Genomic DNA, 19,811 nt, shown 5'->3' with positions numbered 1-19,811 from the left:
TGAGCCAAGGGCAGCGTCCGAGCAAGGGCCTGGTAGGGAGAGGCACCGTACTGAAGGCAAACAGGTGGCATTTGCCCAAAAGTGTCTTCTTACCTTCTCAGAGCAGCTGAATTCAAGGTGTTGGATCTTGGCAGCCAACTGTATATTCATCTGTTTTAACCTCAGCAGTTGCCGTTCTGAACGTGTCTTAACTGAGATAATTATTCCTGTAAAATAATTGAGGGTCTCAGTGATACAGGTTTCTAATTAAACCACTTGAAAAAAACCTCTGTCTTCCTTCTAAGTGTATACAGTTGGGAAGAATGGTGGCAGACAAAACAGTCCATCACTTAAAGGCATCAGAAACAGGAAGGTCAGATTTTTAATTTCTGAGCTGCCCATTAACCATTTGTGAAATATTTCCCTTCAGCTTGCATGGACTAAGAAATTCTTTATAGTCATTTGACCAGATGAGTGTTAAGCTCCTTCATACAGAGCTTGTTCACAACAGAGGCTTAGCTCTTAGCAGCACCGTCCCTAAAAGCCACGGAAGAGCAAGGCTGGAAATGCTCACGCTTAGCCTTGGGATTGTCACTTTCCCAGTTTTCTGCCTCCCACAGCTATGGCCAGTTCAGCTGTCAGGCGATCAACTAAGTCTTGGCCAACAGAGGGGTCATCAGCCTTATCTGATGGCTCCCCAATGCCCACACCACTGTGGGGACGTGGCCGCATAAGACTGTGCAGCAACTGGGGATGCTCTGTGCCATCCAAGTAAGAGTGACCATGTCTGGACTCAGTGGTCATGAAGCCCAGGAGCACTGGCCCCTTGTGCCCTGCATTCTTGGTTGTCTGAATCCAGTTGAAGCTTGGGCATTAGGCAGTCCAATGGCCTGCTACCATTCAGACAAATAAAATGCACAAATCTCAGATGTTTGGTTTTATCTGCAAAGCAAACCTCACCGTGGTGTGATAACGAGAGTAAAGGGTAGTAACTGCATTCATGAGTTGTTCACGGTCATGGTTTATCTACCTCCATGGTACATAATCTTTGCACAGAGTATTTTTCTGTTTGATGAATAATCAATTAGCATAAGCATATTCAGTAGTAAGTGAAAAGCTTCCTTTATTTCTTTTGACAGAGCCCAAATGAATACTCTTAATGGGCTTTCATCAGAAGATCTAAACTGGCTCCTAAAGCCAGGGGGAGCCCATGGTGCCCACAGGCAGAGCCCCTCACACAGCCCTGCATCGGAGATGTGACACTTGCCCTGCCAGCAGGGGAGACTGGGATAGAACTCACTTGTGCTGCCAAGCAAAGGAGCTCTGTGTCAGAGGACAGGCCCGCCTCACTCACTCTCTGGGCAATGACAGAGCCTATCGTGCTGGGCCCTCGTCTAGGGATTCCCAAACCTGACTGGACACCCAAATCACCTGGTAGCGCTTCAAAAATAGACACCCTGTGAGGGTCTATGCCAGACTTCCAGAAGCACTGGAGGTGATTTTTTTTTTTAAAGATTTTATTTATTTATTTGAGAGAGAGAGAGAGAGCATGAGAGGGAAGAGGGTCAGAGAGAGAAGCAGACTCCCTGCTGAGCAAGGAGCCCGACGTGGGACTCGATCCCGGGACTCCAGGATCATGACCTGAGCCGAAGGCAGTTGCTTAACCAACTGAGCCACCCAGGCGCCCGCACTGGAGGTGATTCTGATGCGGTGGGTTCACAGACACATTGGAGCACCTCTGACTAGAGTTCCTGAGAGCTGAGCAGTTAACAGCAGAGACGTGGCTTCTCAGAAACGGAGCCTCCCTGCACCACTAGGGTGTGTGTGAGGAATGGGATCTTTACCTGAAGTACAGTAGAGCATTATTTCCCCAAGTGTGTTCTCTAGAGCCAAAGTCTACAACATGTTAACAGGTGTTATTTCCCCAGTAGTGTCCAGTTGGTCAATTTGGGGAACTCAGAGTTCTCAGGCTTCCTCATGCCAACAAGTGGTGCCCCTCCCAGGGGGATGGGGTTTGGTAGAACATTCTTCAGGAAACGCCAAATTAAAAACAAAAGTGCTCTGGGAACCAAGCTGGAGGGGCTTAATCAAAATATTCGTCTGACTCTTTCTGTAAATACCTTCTAATAATCATGAAAACAAGGCCTAACGGAGAAAGGTAGTTCCTCTTAGAGCATGTGTAACTTGGTGTCAGTTTGCAGCCACAGAGGCAGTGGTGGGGCGCCAAATCAGACCACTTCATTTATCTCTAGAAAATACTAGCCAGGAGGAGGAGGAGCCATGGTCCCCTCCCGGGCTCTGCCCAGCCGGCTGTCCCTCTGCCGCCTGGGGGTACGGGGGACATACCGTTGATGATCCGGGCCACCCGCCACAGCCGGAGCAGAATCAGCAGGCCGAGAGCCTCAAACTGGTGCTTCTGGAACAGGAGGACGAAGTCGAGGATGAAGGAAACCACCACCACAATGGCATCCAGGATTTCAAACTTGTGGTGAAAGAACTCCAAGCGGAAGACAAATAATTTAAAAAAGATCTCCATCATAAAAAAGGTCAGGATGGCAAAGCTCATGTAGTGGAACACCTGGAGAAAAACAGAGGGGGCACAGTGAGAACAGATCCAGGGCTGGCCACAGGCCGGGGCAGGGCACGCCCACGAGCTGTTAAAAGGATATAGCAGTCAGCCTGAAGAGATAGTGATCAAATTTAGTAGGACAATTTGGACCCTGAACCGAATGGCTATGATTGTGATACACTGAATAAAAAAAAAAAATCCATGAGTCTTTAGTGATACATACACATACAGGGAAAAAAAGAAAGCTCTTCTATATATATATAAAACCAACAAAAAAACCCACCTACCAGATGTGAAATGAATGATAGAAATCTCAGTTTGCATCTCCCAGTGTATTCACTGACTCAGACAGTGACCATCAGGTGGATGCTAACTGGAGAAGAGGATCTCTGGAGGGTAGTCCAGTGTCACTGTGCAGATTATTTCTAACTGCAAAGGGAAAGTGCCCCTGGACAGTGGAACAGCTCACATTTACTACCATCCGTGATCCCAGCGAGTATCACTGATCGTGATACGCCATGCTATAAAAAAAACAGCCCACCAGCCAAACACTCTTGCTAACTGAGCCTCTAGACCTAACCTCTGGTGTACAGGGAATAAGGGAACAAGTTGACCTCTGGGAAAAGAGACAAATCCAGAACGTGGGACATCCTACGAGATGACTGGCTGGACTCGGGGAAAAAATGTGGAAGGACTCTCCTAGATGAAGAGCCTGAGGAGATATAACCAAGTATTGTATCAGAAGTCTGGATTCTAGTTTGAAAAAAAGAAAAAAGCATTATAACAGATATTCTTGGGACAAATGAGGAAATTTGAATATAAACTGGTTATTATGGAATTATTGATAATTTTTGAGGTGTGATAATGTGATTACGGTTCCATAGGAGAAAAGACCTTATTCTTAGGCATATTGAAGTATTTGTGTCCTGATGTCTAACTTACTTTCAAATAGTCAAAAATACATGGGTGTGTTTGTGGATATCTAGAGAGATAAAGCAAATGTAGTGAAAAGTATATTTGCCATTTTTCATAATAAAAAGTTGGGAAAAAAAAGTTGAGGAAAAAGGCACAAGACCAGTGAGGGGCACCTGGGTGGCTCAGTTGGTTAAGCGTCTGCCTTCGGCTCAGGTCGTGATCCCGGGGTCCTGGGATCACACCCGGGGTTGGGCTCCCTGCTCAGCGGGGGAGTCTGCTTCTCCCTCTGCCTCTGCCCCTCCCCCCGCTTGTGTGTGCACGCGCTCTCTGTCTCTCAAATAAAAAAAAAATCTTAAAAAGTACAGCAGGTATGTCACTGATGGTGTTAAAAGCAGAGGGAGAGGAAAAATATTCATCCATCTGTGGAAGGACTCCGGCTGGCCACAGAAGAAAAGCTAGCATCTGCCTTGGGAAGGCTGGACAAATGTCTGGGATGGGCTCAGGCAGCAGCTGTGAATTGAAGAATAAACAGTGGGCAGATCTCCAGCACAGGGACCATGTCAGAATGTTGACAGGCCGAGAAATAGCCTGTCTGCCACTGAAGATGGGACAGTGTCACTGTTTTGGTTAGATCCTCCCTCTTGAAGCAGTGACACGCCTCAGCTCAGTGGTCTAGCACCACTCAAGCTTCAAGCCATCAAGTGAAATGAGGTTTCCTGCTTATAGCAGATGCTTGTCTATAATTTGGAAAGAAGACATTTTCCCTGCTCTCTGGTTAAAAGCACCCAGTCAACTTAGTCTGTTAAGGACTTGCTACTCCCAGGAGGGTGCTATCTGCTCCTCTCTGCCCACCTCAGGAAAGGTGCAGGGAATGGTATTAAAGGGCTGCCAGCACCCTACCTTGGCGGCATAGTCATTCTTGTCAAGCTCGATGATCTTCAGGTCCAGAATGAGCTCAGCGAGCACCAGGAGGGCATCCAGAATGACCAGGCAAATGATGACAACCTGCAGACCAAGGGAAGGAGTGAGAAACCGTGAGACCTAAAACGTGACCCTCCTTCCATCTTTAAGGGCCAGAAGCATCTAGGGGAAACCACTGGGTGAAGATGCCAAGGATGGGAGGCCGCTGCCCACAGCCGCACACCGTCCAGGCCTGTCGGCCCCCCGGGCAGTGCCTGTCCTCCTAGAGCTGCTCTGCCTGGCTCACTGAGTGATAGTCACCACTGGTCTTTCGTATTCATTCACTGTCTCTCAGCATCTCTCAAGCCAAACTGCTAATTCCTAGATGGCAAAAAAAAATTTTTTTTGTTTTAATTTTCCTATTTCTGGAGATTTTCTTGCCAGGGTACACCCAGAACAGATGCTCAATAGATAATTAAAAAGATCCGCCTCAGAGATCTGAGTCATGGAAGTCCCTCCAGGGACTGCCTGCCTTGAGGCAGTTGGATTAAGTGATATCCACTGTACAGACATCACAGCTTCTGTCTGGAACTGTCAGTCCCGGCCCCGGCTTGTGCGGGCTCGTCAGGGGGTGCGGGGCGGCTGGAGTCTGAGGTTTCCTGGGGACCGAGGAGAGGTGTGAGAAAGACCATCTCGGGGGCTCTGCAACCTGCCAGTGGAGGAGGCCGGTGGGGACCAGGGTGCCAGGCGTGTGTGCTCTCACCGACGGGGGAGGGGGGGCCCCACGGGGACAGAGGTGGTGGAGATGCTGGTGGGGGCTCTCATGGCAGGGTGCGGGTGATGGTGTTCGGTGATGGAAATGGCAGCAGTGCAAGGACCCCTCCAACGGACACCCTGTGACCCCTCTCTTCCCTTGGGAATTCTGGCTCCCCATTGCCTCCCTCGGGGCCCTGCTTCCTACGTCAGACGCGCTCAGGTAGATTCTGCAAGTTAATCTGCCGTTTTCTCGGCAGCGCCTGCACTCTCAGGTTGAAACTGGACAGGCCTCGGTAAAAGTGGACTAGGAAACCTTCCGACCATTTCAGCCCGTAGCTAGTCACTTCCGTAATTCAAGCGTTTGAGGACGTGGTTTACTGTGAAAATTGCATGGCAAAGTAATGACGTTTTCACACATATCCAAATTCAGCAGCTCGATAAAGATTCAAGCCTCCGGCGGGTGGTTTTTCCTTTTTCTTTCTTTCTTCATCCTTGGTTTTATTTTAGAGCTAACGGGACGTGAGAGCTCATCTGGTCTAAAACCAAGGTACAGAGACATTAAAAACAGAGTGAATATTCAGCCATAAAAAGGAAGAAGCCCTGACACGCGCCACAGCGGGAATGCCTGGAGAAGCCACGATGCTGAGAAAAGCAGCCGGACACAGAGCCCGCACGGCGTCTGATTCCGCTTATATAAAGAGGGCAGAGAAGGCAAATCCGTACACACAGAGCAGATAAGCGGTTCTCAGGGGCTGGGGGCCCATTGTTTGGTGGGTACCGGGTCGCCTTTTGGGGTGATGGAAGCATTCTGGAACGAGACAGTGGTGGTGGCTGAACAGCATGTGAAAGTGCCACATAAACGCCACTGAATTATTCACTTTACAATGACCAACTTTATGTGAATTCCTCCTCAAGAAGAGCAAGACAGACCGACCCCGGGTCACAAAACTATAATGCTTGGGTCCCAGTCCTGGCCTCTGTCAACTAATCCCCAGAACCTGAATTTGCCGCTTTACAAGGCAGTGCTATTTCTGAGGGGAGTCACGTCACAAAGAGAAACGCCGAGAATTCAGGGAAGCTGGTTGATTCCACATCCAGATGGGGCAAAGAGGGCCGGGCCCAACTGGAGAATGCAGTGGTGGGGAGCGCCGGCTATGGGGCCGCCAGCCCTGGGCCAGCTCCCGCATTAGCCTCGACCCTGGGCACATCTCTCAAGACCGATGAGCCTCCGGTGTTAATGCTAAGCTTCAACGTCCTCTTGGAGAAAAGGGGGTTGACCTCATTTTCCACCCTAGATTGACGGAGCATGACATGAGGTAACATGTGAAGGGTACTTATTCCAGGGCCCCGTCATAGTGAGCAGGTAATAAAGTGAAGCTTCTTGACCTTCACGGCTATCGTCCCCTGGCTCAGCTACCCTCTCCACCCATGGATTCCACAGAGGCCCAACACACTCTATTCTCTCCCTTGCTTGTACCATCCTATGTGAGAAGTGATGAAAATTAACTATATATCAGGTCACCTAGGCTGCTTCAAACCATGGGCACAGGTAGAATGTATCCGAGAAAAGGATTCCAGAATCCTCTTGCACGCTGATTCTACTGGCTTGAGATCAAACCCCTGAACTGGTATCCCCACTCCGTGGTGGTCTCCCAGAGTCCCTCTACAAATCTAGTCATGTCACTCCCTCCCACCCATACATGTAGATTGTCCATGGCCGCCCACTGCCCACAGATGACCTTCTAGCACCTCCTCTCTTGCCAAGGTCTCCCTCTACTTGCTACATGTAAGCCATATGGACCCTTCTCAATTCTAGAAATGCGGCAGATCCTTTCCTATCTTGGGCCCTTTGCAAACACAATCTCTCTGCCTGGAAACTTCCTCCCTTCCACATTTACAGAGCTCACCCCTGCCCAACCTTCAGGTGTCAGATGAAATGTCACCTCCTCCACACGTCCTCTGACACCCAATCCTAGGCCAGGTGTCTCCCTATCCGCAGGATTTCTCAGAGCCCCCCTCTGTCTCCCTACAGAGGGCTTCTCTTCACTTGCAACCAGCATCAGTCTGGGTGATGGTTCCTGGAGTGCCTGACTCTCCACAGACCATCGGTCCTCCGAGAGTAAGGACAGGGGTGTACCTGCCGTGCTTGCTGCTCTGTCCCCCGCACACAGAAGTAACTGCTCGAGAAATCACTGTCCAGTGAATGACTAAGCATCTCTGCTTATGTTTCAGTGGTCAAGCTGCTTCTCCAGTAGGAGTGTCCTTAGAGGCCCTGGCTCAGCGGGCAGCCCTGTGGCCCAGTCAGGAGATGAAGGACCTCCCAGAGCAGGGAGGCCCAGGGTTCCCCTTGCAGCTGGAAGGAAACTGGCTCCTTCCTTCTGCTTCTGAAATTGAGGGTTTGGGATTTCAACCCCAACAACTTAATACCACGTTTCCTTTCCTGTCACAGCCACAGAGCAACGCACAGAGCTGCGAGGCCTGCTGGGGGTGTGTGGCCTGTTTCGTTTCTCTAAGCTACATGAAAGTGAGAAAAAGACCAAAATAATTTTTTTTTTCTATTTTACCCTGGAACAAAGTCAGTGATGGGAGAGGCAAGGGCTGTTTCTGCTTCCAGAAGGGAAGTCAGCTCTAGGGAGGCACTGGTTTATTTCGGTTTAGGAGGACACCTGCTACAGGGTCCCCAGAATGGCTCCATGGGACCCGGGCTGACGAGGGGCTGCATGCCTGCCCAGTGTCCTGGGCCTCCTGCATTCTCTGGGGGCCCTCAGAACAGGTTTCCAGACACCCAGGGCTGGGGGCTGAGACAGGGCCCCGCCACACTCAACCTGCATTTTTGTCCTCCAAAGTCGGAAGATGCCGACAAAGAACCCTTCACTGTTCTTTGAAGTCCGTGTGTCCCTCTTGTGTTCTCCCGTAAGCGCACCCAGGGGTCAGCTGTGGACTACACTAGGCAGATCACTCCACAAAACAGGAGGCTGAAGCCCCCAGGGTGATACTTCTGGGAGGCACAGGACCCTCTTGGCCTTTGTTCAGCTCAGGGCAGGCACTCAATGTCTGCTGAATGAATGCAGGAACGTTTTCTCTGCCTCCAATGTTTACCCTTTTGTTTACTTTTTGTGTAGGAATAGTAAAATCTTCAAAACATAAAATCTACCATAACAAAACTGGAACCATTTTGAAGCTGGCATATAGTTCAGGGGCATCAAGCACCTTCACAAGGTGGTGCAGGCATCACCACTACGAATAGTTCTGGAACGTCTTGACGACCCCACATAGAAACCTGTATCCATTACGCAGTCCCTTGCCATTCTGCCCTCCCTCCAACTTGTAACCACCAATCTGCTGTCTGTCTCTCTGGATTTGCCTCTCACATCAACGGACTCAGACAACGTGTGGTCTTTTGTGTCTGGCTTCTCTCACTAAGCGTCACCTTGTCACCACTCATAGCAGGTGTCACTGCTCCATTCCTCTTCACGGCCGAGTGTGGACAGCCTACGTTTTGTTCATTCACTCGTCAGGTGACAGACCTTGCACTGGCTTTGGCCCGTGACTGACTTTATCCCTGGCGGCACGGGATCTGCCCAGCGCTGTACGGGGCGCCTGCCACAGGGTTAGTACTCAGGTGCCAGACATCAAACGAACAGGGCGGTGGCAGAGCTAGGCCCCCACCCCGGCCTTGTGACTCTTGGCTGACGGCTCTGCCCCACCCCAGGCATCTTGGGCCTCTGCCCACCTACCTGAAACCTGTGGGAGCTAAAGAGCTTCCTCAGTGTGGCCCTGAAGTTGAGGGGGGGCCGGGGCACGGGGGCGGGGGCCGCCGTTGGGTCAGGGGCTCTGCCCTCCTCGCTGGACGCGGGTGCCGGCGACGTCTGCTCCTCCTCCTCGTCGTCCTCCTCGTTCTCCCATTTCTTGTAGTTGATGTTCCACGCATGGTAATCGTCCCCAACGACAGTGAAGTGCTTCAAGAACTTGCTCATCCTCTTGGCTGGAGCCACTTTGGCCCTGCGGGAGCTGGCCTAGAGAAGGGGGAGAGAGAGCCGGCACTCAGGCAGGGAGGCCCTCAGAGCCCGTCCAGACCACTCGGACCGCACGCTGCTCTGGCAGGGAGCAGGGCCCAGGCTGGGCCAGGCCGCGGGGGTGAAAACAGCCCTGGCCCTCAGAGCACCATGCAAGCAGGGACCGTGAGCTTACGGTGGTTTCTTGTGCTTTTATTTTTAGAATCCAGGGTCTCAGTGCCGGTGAGGCAACAGGAAACCCCAGAACCCATCAGGCCTGTCACTATGGTCTGGTTGGCAATAACCAATGAAATTGGTACCGTAGCCCAGTCACAAAATACCCACCACGTGTAAGTACCGGAAGAGCGGCCCCATGGTTCAGAGACATCACAACCTGAAAAACCGGAGGTGAGAGTTGGCGGGGCAGGGGTGTGGAAAGCCAAAAGTAAAAGTACCCAGAGTTTCACAGAAAAGTGAGGGCCGCCCCCTTCATGCCACAGATGGGTTCTTGAAATGTGAGTGGTAAATAGATTTTTTCTAAGTGTACAGTGCTATTTTAAGTACACGACGGACAGTTGTTTAAAGGCAAGTGACTTCAAAGCAAAAAGCAAATAATCCTCCCTTTGCCCAACTGACCCTACCAGATATCAAATTTCCTCTAAAGTTCAATAATGAAAACTTCGGGGTATGGGTCCAAGAATGGGCAATATGATCAGTGGAACAGGAAAAAAGAGCCCAATCACACCCATACCCCAGTAGGGAACTGGATGGGATGGTGGTGGCAGTACAGATCAATGTGAAAAGGCTGGAGAGGTCAGGACACCTGGCTTTCACGACAGGAAACAAACAAAAAACAAAAGATCCCTACCTCATACCCTACAGAGAATAAATTTCAGATGCATTAACCGTAACATATATAAACTAAAACAAAACAAAACAAAAAACTTTAAAAGTCTTAGAACAAAAGATAGGCAAGTATCTTCATGACCTTCAGGTAGGGAAAGGTTGCTTAAATAAGACACAAAACAAATGGATAGATTTGATTCATCAAAACTAAAAGCTTTTATATTTCTCTCTCTCTCTCTCTCACACACATACACACACACACACCACACACACACACCACACAACCCTAGAAAGACACACCACAGACTGGGTGTGACACATATTTGCAATGTACTTAAAAGACATTGTTTAGTGTCCAGTATAAAGAAATAATACAAACTAAAAAAAAAAAAAAAAAAAGACAACTCCCTTGAAAACTGGGCAACGGATATTAATAGGTGGGTCACCTAAAAGGAAACCCAAATGGCAGAGACACAACCTCACTAGGACTCAGGAAAATGTGAATGGCAAGAATTCTAAAGTCTGCAATAGCAAATGTTGGCAAAGATGCGAAGCAGTGGGGGCTCTTGAACACTGAACATAGGAATTGACGATGGCACCACCATTTTGGGAAACAATCTGGCACTGTTTTGTCAAGTTGAAGCTGTGCATATCTTTCTTAATAATCTAGTGATTCCATCCCTAGAAAGGCTCCACAGAGAAACACTGCTACATGTCCTCAGATCGGTAGCTTGTTCAGGAATGATCACTGAAAATGTTCACCTAAATGATGGGAGATAGAGGAAGGAGCCTTCTCTCTTCACGTGATGGAATGCTAGACAGCAGTTAAAATGAACTGCATTACTCTATGTCACTGATGACATCCACAGGTACCCACTTGGCAGCAGTGAACACAGTAGGTCACTCCTGCCCTCACTGGCTTCTGGGATTCCATACTCTCCTGGTTTTCCTCGCACCTCGATGGTTACTTTTTACCAGTCTCTTGCTGGATTCCATAAGAGGAAGACCCTACATTTAAGTATTGACATGCCCAGGGCTTAGGTGTCTCTTCTCCATACTTAGTTCCTAGGGGTTCTCATTCAGCAGCATAGCTTTAAAAGCCATCTGTACATGGATTATACAGAAACACTATCTCCAATCCCAATCTCAACTAAGGACATCCACCCTTAGTTACCTAAAAGTTATCTTATACCTAGCATGTTCAAAGCAGAATTATTCATTTGCCACCCAAAATGTCCCCATCTCAGTTTAGGGCATTTCATTTGTCTAGTTCCTTAGGCCAATAACTTTGGCATCATTCTTTAAATGTCTTTCTCCTCATTCAATACTGACCTAGCAGTAAGTTTTTTTGGTCCTCCCTGTAAACTACTTTCCAAGTAAGACCACTTCTCCCCATCATTTCCTGCTATCCCTTGCCTGGATTGCTACAGCAGCCTCCCTACCTCCTCCAATATCCATTCTTCATCCGGCAACTCGAAAGAACTTTCTCAAATATAAATGAGATCACGTCATGCCCATCCTTAAAACTTCCACATTATTTTTTTTTTTCAGCACCCTCATGCCTTCTTTCTGGAAATGGCTTCTCCCAGACATCTGCATGGTTCACACCTTCACTTGGGTCAGGCTTCCGCTCAAATATCATCTCTGCTGAGACCTGGTCTGGTTGCCCTTCCCCAGTCACACTGCATCCACTTACCCTGCTTCATTTTTCTTTTCTTTTCTTTTTTTATTTTTAAGTAATCTCTAGACCCAATATGGAGCTCAAACTCACAACCCTGAGATCAAGAGTCTCATGCTCTACTGACTGAGCCAGTCAGGTGCCCCTCATTCTTCTTTATTGCACTTATTGGTGACATTATATATGAATTGTTTATCTGTTTATTATCTGCCTATATCCCCGCCCCCAGACTCTAAGCTCCACGAGAGTGGAACTTTTTCCATCTTGTTTAAATTGCCTACCCAGTGTCTTGTACTTAATACACACTCAAAAACACCCAAATATCTAAGTGACTAAATGAATACATAAATGTGGATAGGTCTTTACAAATATGTTGGGGGCACCTGACGGGTCATGAGATCAAGCCCCACATCAGGCTTTGTACTCAGTGGGGAGTCTACTTAAAGATTCTATCCCTCTGCCCCTCCCTGTGCACATGCATACATGTTCTCTCTCTTTCAAATAAATAAATCTTTTATTTTTTTTATTATTTTTTAAAGATTTTATTTATTCATTTGTGAGAGAGACAGAGAGAGAACAAAGCAGGGGGAGAGGCAGAGGGAGAGGGAGAAGCAGGCTCCCACTGAGCAAGGAGCCCGATGAGGGACTCGATCCTAGGACCCTGGGATCATGACCTGAGCCTAAGGCAGACGCTTAACCATCTGAGCCACCCAGGCACCCATAAATAAATCTTTTAGAAAAATTAAAAATATGTTGAGTTTAAAAGGAAGATATAGAAGAATATGAATATAATACCACTTAAGTAAAAATTTAAAAATACATGCAAAATATTACTACATGCTGTTTTGGGAATGTGTAAAATGGAAGTGTAAACATACAAAAGAAGGGGATTTCTGCTTCTGGTCATGACAGAGTAACTGGTAGCAGATTAGTCCTCTTGCCATAAAAAAGCAAAACAAAACAAAAAACTATGGAACTGGATAAAATGCATGAAATTTACAGTGGTCCCTGAGAGAAGAGAAACAGATGCGGTGAGCCCCCACACTCACCCTGGCTTTCTGCCTAGAGGTACTTTCTGGACTATGGCAGCAAGGCTATTGAGCCTCTCTCCCTCAAGAATTTGCATGGCAAAGTACCTGAGAAAAGGAAGCTCTGCAGAGAAGGAACTCCAAAAATCCACCTTTGGCTGAATTCTAAACAGCCAGAGATGACACAAGGCTGGGTTAGGAGATGTATGAGTTCCAAACATCCAGAATAGAGATGTCTTGTTAAACACTCTGAGCATTCAGTCGAAATTCCAGAAAGGTCATGCCTTATTAGTAGACATAATCTAGCCCTATAGTAAGAACTACCTTAGACCTGTCCCAAATACACTTGGGAGGGGGCTGGGGGGATGGGTGAGCCTGGTGGTGGGTATTAAGGAGGGCACGTACTGAATGGAGCACTGGGTGTTATACGCAAACAATGAATCATGGAACACTACATCAAAAACTACTATTGTAATGTATGGTGACTAACGTAATAAAATAAAAAAAGAAATGTCAAAAAAAAAAAAAAAGCCTTGAAAAGATCAAGCAGATCCCCAGGTAAATTGACTGCCTGTTGGAACAAAACTCAAATTCCAGTAGGGAGGACAACAAAATACACTCAACAGTGTAGCATTTATAAATGTATAGTATACAATAAAAAATTACTAGACAGATAAAGCAGAAAAACTTGGCCCATAACCACTGGAAACACTAGCTTACCAAAATGGACAGAGATAATAGAACTGGCCAACAAAGACTTGTAAATAGCTATTAGAAATATGTTCAAGGATTTCAAAGAAAATATGAGCTTAATGAGAGAACAAATAGAGAATCTTAATAGAGAAATGGAAACTGTAAAAAAGAAAAAAAATCCAAATGGGCTCAAAGCTGATTAGATGCTGCAGTACAAAAGATCAGTGAATTTAAAGACAGAGCACTCATCAAGTGGAAACATGGTGAGAAAAAGGGCAGGGGAAAAAAAACCCAGAGCCTTAGGGACAATATCAAGTGGTCTAATGTACACGTACCTAGGATACCAAAAGATGAGAGAGAGATTGGGGCAGAAAAATTTAGAGAAATAATGGACTTTAAAAATTTCAAAATCTGATGGAAAAATATAAACATGTAGATCCAAGAAGCTCAATGAACACCAGGGAGGACGAAATTAAAACGAATGGACTAGAAAGAGACACCAAATTCATCATGGTGGTTGCCCTTAGGGAGGGGTAAGGGCCAAAGACAGAAGGAGTCAGAAAGCACTTGAATGCTATCTGAAAAACATCTTTTTAAATCACACAAAGATTTGAGGAAAATAGGACAAAATGTTAATAGCTGTCAATTTAGGATGATTATATAAGTACTTGGTAATGTTTGCATTCTTTTTTTTTTTATTAGGATTTTATTTATTTGAGAGAGAGAGCAAGAGGAGGGGGGCAGAGGGAGAGGAGAGGGAGAAGCAGACCCCCCATTGAGCAGAGACCCCCCCCCCCCCCGCCGACATGGGGCTCGATCCCAGGACGCTGAGATCATGACCTGAGCCGAAGGCAGATGCTTAACTGACTGAGCCACCCAGGTGCCCCAGTATTTGTATTCTTTTATATTTTTACACTTTTCAAGTAAAATAAAATGATCTCTCTCCAACACACACCTTTGATGCATACTCAGACCTTTTTCATAATAGGTTTCACAAGCTCAGGAAAGGTTAGAGTCCAAAGAGATTACCTGGTCTGATCTCCCCACTATTTCGGAGATGGGAGCACTTCGGAGATGGGCAGCCAGGGCTTCCTCAAGGTCTCCGTGCACTTGGAAGTAGAGAACTCAAACTCTTTTGCCCTCAGTCCACTGTCCTTTCATCTATGAAGGCTGTACATGTCCAAGCTCCCAATTTGGACAAAGTATATCACCTCTCTCAGAAGCCTCCCGGAACCCCAACATTTTGTTAAGTGCGCTGGGGAAGTCCCCACTCCAAAGACTGCAGGGTGAGGCTGGAAGTGATGAGTGTGGAGGGGGCGGTGCTCCAAATGCTCCATCCAAGAATCCCATAGTTTGGATTCCAGATGGCCTCCTCTGCCTCATCTTCCATATAGTTCGAGTGCCTTAGGAGCTCCCGATTTGAGGCTTCCTCAGATACTAAGAGGTCCAAGGAGAGCTTATGACCACGGCATAACCTCCTGAGAGTGAACCTTCTGGTTCTTTCTGCATCCATGATCCTGGAGCCTGTCTGGCTTTCCTCTCCCCACATAAGCTATTCATTTCTTCCTCTTCTACCACCCCAGTCCAAGCCTTCATCCTGTCACCCCAAAGACTGCAACGGCCTTGGGGGGCCTGGGTGGCTCAGTCAGTTAAACGTCTGTCTTCGGCTCAGGTCATGATCCCAGCGTCCTGGGATCAAGCCCCGCATTAGGAGCCTGCTTCTCCCTCTCCCGCTCCCCCTACTTGTGTGCTCTCCCCCCGACCCCCATCAAATAAATAAATACAATCTTTATTAAAAAAAAAAAAAGACTGCCACAGCCTCCTTGTGGATTTCTCTCCCTGGACCCGGTTCTTACGTGCATTCTCTAACCAGTAGCCCAAGCAGGCCTAATAAACCCTCACGCCTGATCGTAGCACCTGATCATACCACTGCCCCCTGATTTTTGGATAAAAATCCAAGATCCTTCCTATGATGAACATGGCCCTGTGGGATCTGGCCTTATCTCCTTCCCCATGACCTGCTCACCACACTCCAGCCACACTGCTTGCCCTTCTGTCCCTCCAAGCTCTGCATTCTCCCCAGGCCCAGGATTCACACAGGCTCCTCCCTCAACCTGGACTACTCTTCTTCCAACTCTGAGCTTGGCTCACTTTTACTCAGGCTTGAAGCCTCAGCTGACATGACCCTTCCTCAGAGAGGCCCTCCTTAACCCCTAAAATCTAAATCAGACCCCTTCTCAATTTTATAACCTATCTTTTTCTAGTTTCTAATCAGAATTTTTTTGTGTGTGGCCATTTATTTATTACTCCTCTTTCCACACTAGCAGTTAAGTTCCATGAAAGCAAGGCCTGTGTCCCCACCGTCTCATGGGACACCTGACCTAGAGCAAAAGCCCATCAAGCATCCGCCGGCTGAAGGCAGTGGTACCCTGTCTCCCATGCTGGGCGGCAGCTTATCTCAGGCTGGACCCTCCCCTGCTAAGCTCCCAGGGTTGACCAAGGGCCAGGTCTGCAGCTATGGTAAAGCCCTCTGAGCAGCTCCTGGCCATAATTTTCCCCCTAAAACACTTTACCTGGCAGATGGAAACTTCCAGTGCTAGTTCTCAGCATGGTGGGAGCCTTTGGGTGCTTTGCAAAAACCACATTTATATTTTGCAGGAGAGGAAACTTCTCTTTCTGAAACCATCGACCAGTAAAAAGCAACTTTCAGTAATCTGGGATGAAAATATTTACGGCACCCAGAGGAGCAGAAGACAACTCTGGTTTTAAGTCAAGAATAGGACATACCAAGAGCAGAGAAGTTTCAGAAAAGGTCAAAGATATAGCTGATCATGAAAATGTTGTGGGCCTTGGCGACCTCACCACCCACTTTGGGCTCTCGGGTTCCACACCCCCCGCCTGGGCGGGTGGGAGGACTGACTCAGTAGCTACACAGAGCACCACCCTCAGGGCCTGGCCTGGAACGGCCCCCCCATAAGTGCCCACTGTTCTTCAGCAACACAAACTCTCATTTCCACTCCTCTGCTTACCAGCCCGCTGCCTGCCTCTGCAACCCCCTGACTCTTCAGTCCCATCAACCGATAGAGTCCCTTTGGGGCCTGAGCTAGATTGAGGAGTTGTTTCTGTCACTTGCAAGCCCCAGAATCAAGACCAGTAGAGTCCCTGGCACTGGACACCCCCCATCTCCATGTCCCCCGCACTAACCTTCACTGTCCCACTACACCCTGACCCCTGTCTTTCCAGGATCACCTTTCAGTCTCAAAGCCCACAGTGGGGTTCCCAAGCTGACTGTCCTGCTTCCACTTACTGTTGACTTGGTTCCGTTGGACCATCTCGCCTCTTGATTTCTCTCCCATCTCCAGCCAACCTCCTCAGCCTCCATGTCCCTGCCCCCGCGCCACTGGAAGTCCCCTACACCCCAATCCTGACCCTGTGCTCATGCAGGGCAACTCTCCCCACTTTGGTGGTCTCAGCACACCTGTGTTCGCAACACTGAGAACATGTGCAAATCAGTCTCATGTGCAAATCAGTCTCTAGCCTGAAGTCTGGTATCCTGCCAGGTCATTAGTTTTGCTAGGACCCAAACTCAAATCAATTTCTTCCCCGCAGATCCACTCTTTTTTTTTTTTTTTTTTAAGATTTTATTATATGTCAGAGGCAGAAGCAGGCTCCCCGCTGAGCAAGGAGCCTGGTGCGGGACTTGATCTCAGGACCCCGGGATCATGACCCGAGCCAAAGGCAGATCCCTAACAGACCGAGCCACCCAGGCGCCCCTCCCCATATCCACTCTTCCGTCCGTGTTTCCCTAGCATCACATCAACCCTGCTGCCCCAAGCCAAGAGCCAAAGGTCAAAGGTCATCCTGGGCTCCTCTCTCTCCCTCAAGGCTTGTCAATCTAACCTCCTAGACATGGCTGTTCCCGCTGCCCCTTCTCTTCTCTTCTCCCTCGTAAGCTGCCAGCACCTCCTGCCTGGATGCCTGCACTGGCCTCCTTCCTCACCTGGCCTCCTGCCTCGTCCTTTCTCCACACAGCAGGGGCCAGGGTCCCCTTTCTGCAGTGACCACGGGGCTGTGTCCCCGCTCTCACCTGCCCCCTCCCCCAGGATCTTTAGCCTCCCACCCCAGCCCCTGCCAACCACTGCCCTCAGGACAAAGGCAAAGCTCTCTTGGTCTCCCCAGGCCCTGGTCTCCTCCCCAGGCCCCCTGCCTCTGCCACACCCCAGCCACACCCAGTGCCTCAGGGTTCTAGAATAAACCTCACTCCCTCTTGCTTTAGGACTCTGCACACCTGCACCCACTGGCTGGTAGATCTTTTGCCTTTTGCACGCTATTGCTCTTTCAGATCTTACATCTAGATTCTACCCCCCCGGGGAGGCCTTCCTTAGCCGCCACCTGCTGGGTGAGCCTCCTTCCTCTATTTCCCTGTCTTGCCACTTCCTAAGGAGTGCTGGGGCATCTCGGTACTGTCTGTCTCCTGCTCTGGTCTGTGAATCCTGGGAGGGCAGGGACTGGCTCCTCCCTCAGTCACACGGAGAAGGTAGATAACTATTTAATAAGTGAATGAACAGCAAAGCGCAAGAGCTACCCCTCAAAGGTAAATGGATCGCCTGCTTCTCTTTTACACATGACAAGTATCGGACCAGAAAGATTACTACCTGGGAGAGAGCAGGGGCAGAAATGAGAAAAACAGACCTCGGAGAGAGAGAAAAAAATGTTCTTGTGAACATCTCTTTTTACAGGCTCGGTCAGAAGCTGCCATCTGTAGGAGGGGAAAAGCCCCTATTTTGTGGTCATCCAACAATCACAGAAAAAAGTACTTTTAAAGAAATTCGGCAGACTCCTGATGTCCCTTAAGTCCCCATTTGCCTGCTCCCTCCCAGAGCCTACTTCTGGGGACCTGATTTGCTTATCATTCAACATCTCCTGCCTCAAACTCCAGGAAGACACAAGAGCAGTGACATCTCTTATTACTGATTGTTTATTTGGTTATTTGTTTTATTGTATTAACGTACCACTAAAGTTCCTTAAATGCACGAAATAATTTTATTCCTAACAACCCCCTAAGGTTGAGGCCATCATTTTGGGGCTTGGTGAGGCAGGTGGCTTGTCCCAAGTCACGCCCTTGGAAAATGGCAGTGCCAGGATCTGCTCCCGGGCTGTTTTGACTTGGAGCCCATGTTTCAGAACACATGGCTGAGAGAAAGCCACGCAGCCAGGGGCTGGAGCTCTGCCTTCTAGGGCAGTATTGTGGGTTGAACTGTGGCTGCTCCCAAATTCATGTCCGTGTGGAACCTCAGAATATGACCTTGCTTGGAATATGGGTCTTTGCAGGTGTAACTATTTAAAAGGTCTTGAGATGAGATCATCCGAATTTAGGGTGGGCCCTAAATCCAACGACTGATGTCCTTATAAGGAGGGGACCATGTGTGGATGGAGGCAGAGACTGGAGTGCATCTACAAGCCAAGGATGCCAAAGATTGCCAGCAACCACCAGAAGCTGGGAGAAGGGACAGAACAGATGCTCCCTCAAAGCTTCCAGAAGGATCCAGCCCTGCCAAAACCTTGATTTTAGACTTCAAGCCTTCAGAACTGACAGAATACATTTCTGTTGTTTTAAGCCACCTGGTTCGTGGTTATTCATTATAGCAGCTCCGAGAAGCTAAGGCAGAGAGTATGCGCCCGAAGTCAGCCTATGACGGGTGGCCACGGGGGGCCTGCTCCCTCCTTTTATCTTTGTGGGCCACACATCCATACTGCACTCTGGGGAGAAAGTAGGCTCCTTCAGAGGTCGCAAAACCACTGGGAAAAGCCTGTTTCTTTTCTTTTCTTTTTTAAGATTTTGTTTATTTATTTGAGAGAGAGAGAGAGAGTGAGAGCAGGAACACAAGCAGGGGGAGTGGCAGAGGGAGAAGCAGACTCCCAAGGAGCAGGGAGCCCGATGTGGGACTCGATCCCAGGACCCTGGGACCATGACCTGAACCGAAGGCAGACGCTTAACGGACAGCTACCCAGGTGCCCTGGGAAAAGCCCGTTTCTGCCACCAATCCTGGGAAAAACTGCTTCCTTTTGCTCACAGCTTACAGGCCACCTCCACCCACTTCTGCTCTCGCTTGATGCTTGTAACAATCCCGAGAGGTAGGCAGGCTCCCCACCCCACAGAAGGGGAAACTGAGGAGCAGGGAGGAAAGACCAACTGCCCAAAGTCACATAGTGTGGCAGGATGACAGAGGCTAAGGAAGGGGGCTTGTAAATGGGTATATTCTTCTTAGGAGAGCAATGGGACAGTTTCTTTCATCTTTTGAAAAAATGTTTGGGGCCGCCTGGGTGGTTCAGTTGGTTAAGTGTCCACCTCCGGCTCAGGTCATGCTCCTGGGGTCCTAGGATCGAGCTTCACATGGGACTCCCTGCTCCTCAGGGAGCCTGCTTCTCCCTCTGCCTGCCACTCCCCTGCT

The 19,811-nt window shown here is 48.7% G+C and overlaps 2 protein-coding genes across 8 annotated transcripts in view; one reads left to right on the top strand and one right to left on the bottom strand.

Annotated features, from left to right (window-relative positions):
- TCTN1 (tectonic family member 1) overlaps positions 1-16,988 on the top strand; it is a 45,614-nt gene extending 28,626 nt beyond the window's left edge. Inside the window, exons 15-16 of one of the 3 annotated variants that reach the window (XR_015766962.1) lie at positions 9,338-9,522; positions 16,018-16,988. The gene's annotated coding sequence lies outside the window, so the exon portion shown is untranslated. Of the gene's footprint in view, positions 1-5,626; positions 8,518-9,337; positions 11,960-16,017 lie in introns of those variants that run through there. The other 2 variants (XM_088019463.1, XM_088019462.1) reach the window with 2 other exon arrangements.
- Positions 1-19,811, bottom strand: part of HVCN1 (hydrogen voltage gated channel 1) — a 34,599-nt gene that overhangs the window by 2,035 nt on the left and 12,753 nt on the right. For 3 of the 5 annotated variants that reach the window (XM_028116630.2, XM_088019474.1, XM_028116629.2), the window contains exons 4-8: positions 9,460-9,508; positions 8,857-9,135; positions 4,364-4,468; positions 2,326-2,557; positions 94-206 (exon numbers count right to left, since the gene is read on the bottom strand). In XM_028116630.2, coding sequence (XP_027972431.1) covers positions 94-206; positions 2,326-2,557; positions 4,364-4,468; positions 8,857-9,135; positions 9,460-9,489 — 759 coding nt within the window. In that variant the 5' untranslated portion in view covers positions 9,490-9,508. The remainder of the gene's footprint in view (positions 1-93; positions 207-2,325; positions 2,558-4,363; positions 4,469-8,856; positions 9,136-9,459; positions 9,509-19,811) is intronic. The other 2 variants (XM_028116631.2, XM_028116632.2) reach the window with 1 other exon arrangement.

The sequence above is a fragment of the Eumetopias jubatus genome, unplaced genomic scaffold, assembly GCF_037043125.1.
Source record: "Eumetopias jubatus isolate StellerSeaLion01/CBP00866 unplaced genomic scaffold, mEumJub1_p1.0 scaffold_16, whole genome shotgun sequence".
Classification (NCBI taxonomy): domain Eukaryota; kingdom Metazoa; phylum Chordata; class Mammalia; order Carnivora; family Otariidae; genus Eumetopias; species Eumetopias jubatus.
Note: the sequence above shows the minus strand (reverse complement) of the source record. Positions and strands in the feature narration are given on the sequence as shown.